General features: G+C 26.1%; 2 protein-coding genes across 2 annotated transcripts in view; both read left to right on the top strand.

The window, feature by feature from the left end:
• The window catches only part of LOC106756550 (small nuclear ribonucleoprotein Sm D2), a 6,639-nt gene extending 4,711 nt beyond the window's left edge, over positions 1–1,928 (top strand). Inside the window, exons 2-6 of the mRNA XM_014639022.2 lie at positions 550–599; positions 710–728; positions 1,234–1,317; positions 1,391–1,495; positions 1,568–1,928. Of these exons, the coding sequence (XP_014494508.1) occupies positions 595–599; positions 710–728; positions 1,234–1,317; positions 1,391–1,495; positions 1,568–1,684 (330 nt within the window). The 5' untranslated portion in view covers positions 550–594 and the 3' untranslated portion in view covers positions 1,685–1,928. The remainder of the gene's footprint in view (positions 1–549; positions 600–709; positions 729–1,233; positions 1,318–1,390; positions 1,496–1,567) is intronic.
• Positions 1,929–4,161: 2,233 nt separating this feature from the next.
• Positions 4,162–5,790, top strand: LOC106778071 (two-component response regulator ARR14-like). The gene is made up of 4 exons (XM_014665965.1): positions 4,162–4,291; positions 4,380–4,529; positions 4,607–5,145; positions 5,326–5,790. The coding sequence occupies exons 1-4, from the start codon at positions 4,162–4,164 to the stop codon at positions 5,788–5,790; spliced, it is 1,284 nt and encodes a 427-aa protein (XP_014521451.1).
• Positions 5,791–8,990: the final 3,200 nt, after the last annotated feature.

Raw genomic sequence — 8,990 nt, 5'->3', positions numbered from 1 at the left:
CCTCTGAGGATGATGAAAAATATTACTTTCGTTCTTCTGAGTTTTCTATGCGGAAAATATATGGAGACCTGAACTGAAGAGGCTTTCATATGTTTATCTTGTAATATATGTTTTCAATATTCATTCTTTTCAATTATGTTGTAGAGAATACATTTTTGTTTGCCCCCTTAGTGTAAATTGCCTCTGAGGATGATGAAAAATATTACTTTCGTTCTTCTGATATTTCTATGCGGAAAATGTATGGAGACCTGAACTGAAGAGGCTTTCATATGTTTGTCTTCTAATACATGTTTTCAGTATTCATTCTTCTCAATATTCGTATGTTTGATTATTATCGCTCCTTTTAGTGATGTCTTCTTAGTTCAGTAATTCTGAAGATGATCATAAAAATGGAGACCTGAACTGAAGAGGCTTGCTAATGTTTTATTTTGTTATTCCGTTAAAGCATATCTTATTCTCTGCTTTTTATTTTATGGTTATGTTACCGTTTTTGTTTGTTTGATGTTTTAATTAATAATTTTATTTATATATATATTTTTCTTATTTTAGTTTTGACTTCATTTGGAGAGTTTCTGAACTGCCAATCCTTCCGAAATGAGGTACTGGTTCTCTAACTATCATCATTATTATTATTACTATGATTTTTTAAATTTTTTTCTCAATTACTAACAGGTTTTTGTTCTCTTTTCCTTTTATTTCTCTTCTCAAGCCGGCCAATGGAGGAAGATGTAAGTTGTTTTAGCCGTCATGCATGTTTGGTTATATGTCTGTATGATCCTTGAAATCTACAATTATTTTGTTCTCTATATTTCTCTGGTGCAAGTTTTTTGCTTTTATTGTATTTATTTGACTAATTAACTATTTATGGGAATTGAATCTCTGACGATATTTCTTAACCATTAACCAGTCTAGTTAGGCAAATGAGTTTTATTAGCTCATGATAACGTATTTGTTTGATAGTGATAAGTTGGATGTTTTTCTTTCAACTAGTAAAAATTTAGTCTGTTACATTTTGAAGCTTTAACTTTAATTGCCAGGTTTCCTTACTATTTTATTGTTTGTGATGATAGTATGGATCAATCAATGTCTTATTTGCTAAAAATTAAAATTATTTTCTGTTTCTTCTCCATTTTGAATGAAATTAGCTTTCGTGTTGTAGACTAGCTTTCTTATTAGGGCTCTAGACTCGCTATGCGTTACTATCTTTGCATTCTAACAAGCCATTTTTAACAGACTGCTGCGGGGAAGAATGAGGAAGAGGAGTTCAACACTGGACCACTATCTGTACTAATGATGAGTGTTAAAAATAATACCCAGGTAAATGTTCATTTTAAACATTGTATACTATTTTAGAGGTATATTTTTTTCTAACAGAACTTTATTTATGAAGGTATTGATAAATTGTCGGAATAACAAAAAACTTCTGGGTCGTGTAAGAGCTTTTGATAGGCACTGTAACATGGTTCTTGAAAATGTCAGGGAGATGTGGACCGAGGTATGGTTTTTCTTTTAATAAATTAACTTCCCTTGCATTTGTTCTCAAGCTAATCGATCTGTGTACAATCAGGTGCCCAAAACTGGTAAAGGAAAGAAAAAGGCCCAGCCAGTGAACAAGGATAGATTCATTAGCAAAATGTTCCTCCGTGGAGATTCTGTCATCATTGTTCTTAGGAACCCCAAATGAGACTGTGCAAATCATCTTGTAGAAGGAAATGGCCATGGTATTTGCCTTTTTGTCTTGTCTTGAAATTCTTGACAGCCATTAAAATTTCTTTGTTCAGACATTGGCGGAGGATGTAGTTGGTATTTTGACCTGGTAACTATTGAACACTTGTACCAATATCCCGTTCTTGTCTACATCAAATGGTTTGTATGGAATAGTTTAAAAATGTATAGTTGTTTTTTGTTTTCCTTATTTTCTCATAATCTGTACATTTCTTAATTATGCTGGTATTATTTTTATTGATTATCGATGATATGATCATTATAGTAATTCCAGTCATGTTTTGCTTTGAAAAGTTCTTATAGTTATAGTAAGAAATGATAATCTTTATTATTGAAGAAAATATTAAATATTTATCATGATTTTTGGTATTTAAGATCACATTATAATTCGATTACATTATAAAATGGGTTTTAATTATTAGTATTAATTAGATTATTATTATAATTTATTATGTACTACAAAACTTATCAAATATTAGTTTCTTTTATTTAAATGTAGCTTGATATTCAAGAGAAATTATTTTATGATTACAAGACATCCCAAAATATACAAGAACATCCAAATCTTCATATATGTAGAAATAGAAATCCAAACATCGATAATAATGTATTTTGAAGTTTCTATTTCTTATATTATTTCACTTTCAAATTATTATATATTCACATATGAACAATAAAACAAAATAGAGGCTAAATGTCAGAAAATATATAACATGATAAGTGATCAAGAAACTAAGAATAAATGTTCAAATTTTAGAAAAATGAGATTTCACAGTAAATAAAGAATAAATTTCTTTTAAAAGAATTTATACCTGTTTTAAAAAAGATTTATATTTTATTATTCATTTAATTTAACCACTTTATTTAAATCTGTAATAAATTATCTTTTATATTCTCTGTAACAACAAAAAGTTTTCTCTAGAAAATCCTTCCACCAATGAGGAATGTATACACTTTACGATAATATTTTAAAACACACTTAGTTAAAGGTAATGCATGAAATAATTATTTTATAAAGAATTAAAATGTATTGATTTAAAATTAATTAAAACGTGTTTATATGTCATTACTCCCAAATCCGTATCTTTTTAAAAATTAATTAAAAAAAAGTACCACTTTGATGAAAACATTATTTATAAGATTCGTCTAACGGATTATTTAATAAAAAAAATATACACAATTTAAAAATGAGTTCTCTTGCTATTTTTTCTTTTCTAATTTCAGTTGCACATTCTATTGTTTGGATTATTAAAAAAAAAAAGAAGAAAAACTCTATTAACGTCTCAAACGACTTTCTTAATAATATTATTCTTCTCCTAAACACCTACATATTTCCATCTATAATATTTTATTTCCATTTTAAATTAAATTTCAAGAACTTATAAAATCAGTATAAATTCAATGATTTAAAGTGTTCTGACATAAATTTAAAATATAAATTGTATATACAAATATATTTGTATTTAATATAAGTTTTAATTACATAAATCATATATTAAAAATTCTTGATGCAAATGAAGAACCATATAATGTATTATTCTTCATAACTTATTCATAATTTTTTTTTTGTAATACGACCTCTAAATATGATATAAATTATTTTTTCAATAAGTTCACTTACTGTAAAAATACTTAACATTTAAAGGTAATAAATATATATACGAATGCAATATATTAATAATAACAAAGTATCCTTAATATTTAAGAAAATAATCAATGTCTTAGATTTCTTTTTTCAACTAAATAGACTTTTTATGAAAGGGAAGGCCTAATTCATTTTGTAAAAAATATATAGTTTCTCTTATTTAATAAAAATATGTTGTAATATTATTTTTGCTTCTCTTAAAATCAATCAAACGTAGTCACATTCTTATTTAATTGAGATAATACTGTCGCAATAATATAAAGAAAGATATGTTTTTCTATATTTATTAAATCAGTACAAAAAAACAATTTTCTTTAACTTTAATTCAAATTTAATATAAATTCAATCAATCAAAATGCACATTGATTAATAGATACCATGGATTGATTTTATAACAACTTACTGCTTTTTTACTTAACTTTATAATAAAATATTGTTTAATATTTTAATATCATTGCATTTTCCAACTAAAATTTTTAATTACTCGATTGTTATTTCCTCAATTAACTCAATGATCAGTTTATCATTAATATATTTTTTCCCCTTTATTTATTTCTGAAACCTATATTTACTTACTTACGTAACTAATATTAAATGTATATGATAAAGAAATTGAATATCTTTGAAAAGAAAGAGAAAAAAAAAACATGTGATGAAAGAGTAAATCAATTCCTGTTGGAATTTTTCCAACATTTATTGAATCAATTTTCAAAATATGATTTCAATTTGAAATATAAATTATTATAAATTCACTTACTTTTTTCCATTTCATGCTCAGACATTAGACAACAATGGCGAAAATTTCTTTGGAGAAGAAGATTTTCTGTGAATATCCATCAAATCTCAGAGTTCTTGCCATTGACACTGACCTTACAGTTCTTGAGTTCATCAAGAAAGTATGTAATGAATATTGCTATGAAGGTTAGATATACAATATTACATTGCTTACTCTTTCTTGAAAAAAGAATAATTTTTTGTTTTGTTAATGATAATTTTATGTTGTGTACAGTTATCACATGCACGGAATCGCTACATGCCACTATAATTTTGCAGGAAAAAAGGTCGACCATTGATTTGGTTCTGATGGAAGTTCATATGCCAAAGATGGATGGCTATGAATTCTTGCTTACCACCCAAGAAATCGATGTTCCGAAAATCAGTATGTAATTAATTACTTCTCTATATTTTTGCTTAAATTTTGAACATGTTTTACTGATAATTAAGTTTAATTTGCAGTGATGTCTTTCGATGATAGCAAGAAATCTGTGATGAAGACTATCAAGCTTGGAGCTTGCGATTATATGATTAAGCCTTTGCATGAGGATCGACTGAGAAACATGTGGACACATGTTGTTAGAAAATCAATGAATGAGAATAAGATGAGAAAAAAGATTGGTAATAGCTTGGAAGATGATAATCAGAATTCTAAATTTGTGTTTTCTTCTAGCGATGAAATTTCAAGAGAAGTTGATAATGCTGGTGAATCAAAGAAGTCTCGTGTAGTGTGGACAACAGAATTGCATGGTATATTTGTCAAAGCTGTGAATCAAATTGGACTTGCAAGTATGATTCTTCAGCCTTTTTGCTCTATTTTCTTTTTCACTGTTCATCCAATCTATGAATTTAATGCATACTACATGTATGAGATAAGATCTGATCTGACACTTTCAGTTTTCCTCCTTCATTCTCATCTGTTAGATGCTGTGCCAAACAAGATTCTGCAACTCATGAATACGCCTCATTTGACAAGAAACAATGTTGCAAGCCATTTGCAGGTTAGCTTTTAAGTTCATTCGATTTTCCATTCTTGCATCTGTTCAAAGTAGGCAAATTTTTGGTTCATGGATTATGCAGTTATAGTTTTTCATTATTGATCAAAGCTTTAACTGCTTAGTTTTTGCCATGAACTATTTTTTATGAATGATAATTAACATTATTGTGAATTTGATTGGCAGAAATATAGAAATGTTTTGAAGGAAAAAGCTAGCAAAGAGAAAGAGAGAAAACCAGAACCAAAAAGAGAGCAGCAATCTGTCTCAGATATACAAATGGATAATCATCATGCAGAAGAAGCTTTTGGTTTTGCACTTCCTGATCCACTTGCTATTTATCCAAGCTTTGCTATTCCTCAGAATTTTCCTCAGGATTTTCCACAGACTATAGATTCTGGATGTGGAATATGGTCTCCATATAATGCAATCTTAGCAGAAGATCAGGCTATGCTTCAGATAAACACTGTGTCAGTAGATACATTGCAGCAGCAGCAGCAGCAGCAGCAGTACATGCAGTCTTCAGTGATGCAGAATCAAGTTCCTCTGATAAATTTTGAACCATCTTCTTTGATAATTTCTGAAAATCCATATTTGGTGACCCAGAATGATAACTTTGGCAGAAATGTTGATCAGAGAAGCATTCAGTGATTCTCACTGAATTGTTCAAATCCTAGGAGATGAAACTCTTAACCAGTTATCTAATCTTGCTGTATATGGGAGCTTTTTTCTTTCTTTTTTAGGCATGTCAATGACCTTCTCTCCTAGTTTTTTTTGTATGTTATTATAGTAATTTAACGACAAACTATAGCTTCTTTAATGTTTTTTAATATTGTCTTTTTTATAAATTCATGCAGTGAAGTGTAAAGGAGATTTTTTCTACTTGGTAGATTTCTTTATGGAGATTTTAGGTTAATATTGGAGATCGACCATTTAAAATTATACCTTTAATATTTATTTATTTTTGGGGTTTTACAATTTAATATAAAATGTGTAAGGTTTAAATACATCTTTTAATACTAAAGTTTCATATTTTAATGACTTCTTATTATTAAGTTTTTAATTTTTGTAAATTTTATTATTTTCATTTCAAAATTATACCTTTTTTGTATTTTTTTTATCAATTAGTGTGTGATTATGTAATGAATGGTGTGAGTGCCTTTGTATGTAATGGAATATGCCTTTTATTTTTTTTTTTCTGAAAAATTTAAAACTAATATTCTACATTTACCGTGTAAGATTTTTATTGGTGTTATTTTCATCAGTAGATATTTTTTCTTCTATTTTTTTTTTCATTTTTATAACTTTAAGGTAATAGAATTTAGATTTAACTTAAATTTTACTTAACCATCTTAATGAAATAAGATTTGTCTCGCTTATTGTAAATTAATTTATGTCTCTATCAAATTAAAATCTTTATCAATAGAATTTGAGTAACATCAATTGTGTGAGTTTATGACATATCTCATAGAATTTGAAATTTCTGTTTTTCCCATATTAAATCTTCAAATTTATGTATGATCATTATAAATTTTGAAATGAATCTTATGACATGTGATAATAATATATTTTGAAAAATTTAAGGAGGTAGTTACATTTTAAATGTGTCACTATAAGATGTTTTGTTTGATATGCAAAATCAAAGTATCATCAAAGTCATTTTAGTAAATATATCATTTAAGTTATTTTAGTTCATGTATTATTTAAGTCATTTTAACAAATATTTCATATGATACTTTCATTAGTGAAATTATACTCGCTCAAGTGAATGTTTCATTTGAGACGCTATGTAAAAATATCATCTAAGTGTATCATTTAATATCCTAACTAAACAAAAATATACACATTTTAATAGAACACGTGAGTGTTTTGTCTGATACCCTTGTTAACATAACTATTTTTTTAAATGAAAATAGCATTTGATGTCTTTTAAGTGATTTTGTTGTTTGTTTGAATGTACATTATGTAAATGTATGTTTATGTACTTAAATGATTATTGATCAATTCAAGTTAATTGTGACAGGTATACATACACCCATGTGAATATGTACACACATGTACACCCACACAGTCACAAAGAGACTTGCCCATCCACACACATATATGCATAAAATCATGTATTATTACAAAAATAATACTTTAACACGTTCATCTCCTTTTACATTCAAATAACATGGATGGATTCCATTTTTCTAAATATTCATTAAGGGTGATAGGATAATTTTGGAAAAAAAAAGATAAAACTTTTTTGGAAAACATTATGTCAAATGAATATCATTGATATCTAAACGTGTCAAATGAATATCATTCACACCTAAACGTATATACTCTATATATTAACTCAAACAAAGACATATGAAATCACATGTAATATATACTCTTTAACTTTATTTATGTTCTAAGTCACATAAATTTATTGCATCATCATATTATATTTTGGATTCTACAAGAATTAATCAAAGTACATGTAAAAGTATGTACAAATAAATATATACTTGAAACACAATCATTTATGTAGTTGAAATTTATATGCCTGAAGCGCTAAAATGGTTTAGACGTTATATCTTTGATATAACTATTTAGTATAAGTAGTAATAATTAATGATGTCGGTAAATATTCCTTACCAAATTTGTTGAATATATGGATCATGTATAATTCTTATGTATATAGATTAATCTAATAATTAATAATGATGGATTTTGTATTTCATTGTATATATATGTTGCATAAAATGTCTCAAAATGTGTTTAGAAGGACTTTTATAGGTTTTTTTCTTTGTTAAATATCACATGCTCGTGGTTAATATCATCATCCACATAATTTCAAACGGCAAATTTATATGTCCTTTTTTAGTAAGATTATGATATGCATTTTGGATCTCTGTAGATAAAAACAATGATTAAGTACAATTATTATTTTATAAAAAAATTCATTTCATAGACTTTTTGTAATATAATTTTGGCCCTTCTGTGATATATATAATGTATGATAGTTTATTTATAAATTTATTTTGCTATAAGACGTCAAGGGTAATGTTTTCTGAATAAATTTAAAGGCTTGACTCTTTGTATAGTCAAACTATTTAATATTAAGAAAAGATACATAAATATATGAATGTAATACATTATACTAAAGTTAATATAATAAATTAATAATAGAAAAATATTATTAATATTTACTTGAATAATCCACGTGTTTTAAAAATTATAACATTATTTTAATACTACAGGAACTATGCCTAAAATATTTTGATACTAAATAACAACTGTTAACAATACTTACATAAATCATAACTGTTGTAACTAGCCAGTTTATGTAAAAGATAACCTTACATCAAGTAATTCTCATCATTTAGAACCAACTAATAAACTAATTAATCTGTTTTTTAAAATTGAATTTTTTTACAAAATCTATCTATCTATCGTTTCTTGTAAAAATGTTCAGTTTTATTTAATTTTTTATTATAATTTTGTATCTGTCTCTAGTTTAACAAAGAGTTATTTAAAAATGATATTTTTTATATAATTGAGAAATATTTGTCACAATAATAAGAATTCTGGTTTATATACTAAAATAGAACATTCGAATGGTGTTACAAAAATTCCGAACATTAACTTTGGAAGGTCTTTTATCAACTATGAATAATTTATATATTGATAATTTTAGTAATTTTTTTAACTTTAATATAAACCTAGTATTTTTTTTTACAAATCTTAAATATATTTTAATACATCACACTTAATACTCTTGATTAATAAGAATAGATGCAATGCATCATATCATATGATTAATTTTTAATTTACTAATCAAATATATATATATATATATATATATATATATATATATTTTT

Source organism: Vigna radiata, chromosome 2 (assembly GCF_000741045.1).
Source record: "Vigna radiata var. radiata cultivar VC1973A chromosome 2, Vradiata_ver6, whole genome shotgun sequence".
Lineage (NCBI taxonomy): Eukaryota > Viridiplantae > Streptophyta > Magnoliopsida > Fabales > Fabaceae > Vigna > Vigna radiata.
This window is presented reverse-complemented; position numbering and strand designations above follow the sequence as displayed.

Excerpts from the sequence above, each read along its gene's own strand:
- LOC106778071 (XM_014665965.1), top strand. The coding sequence starts at position 4,162 with ATGGCGAAAATTTCTTTGGAGAAGAAGATTTTCTGTGAATATCCATCA. Across the intron at positions 4,292-4,379 it reads TAATGAATATTGCTATGAAG|TTATCACATGCACGGAATCG; the intron begins GTTAGATATACA and ends TGTTGTGTACAG. Across the intron at positions 4,530-4,606 it reads AATCGATGTTCCGAAAATCA|TGATGTCTTTCGATGATAGC; the intron begins GTATGTAATTAA and ends TTTAATTTGCAG.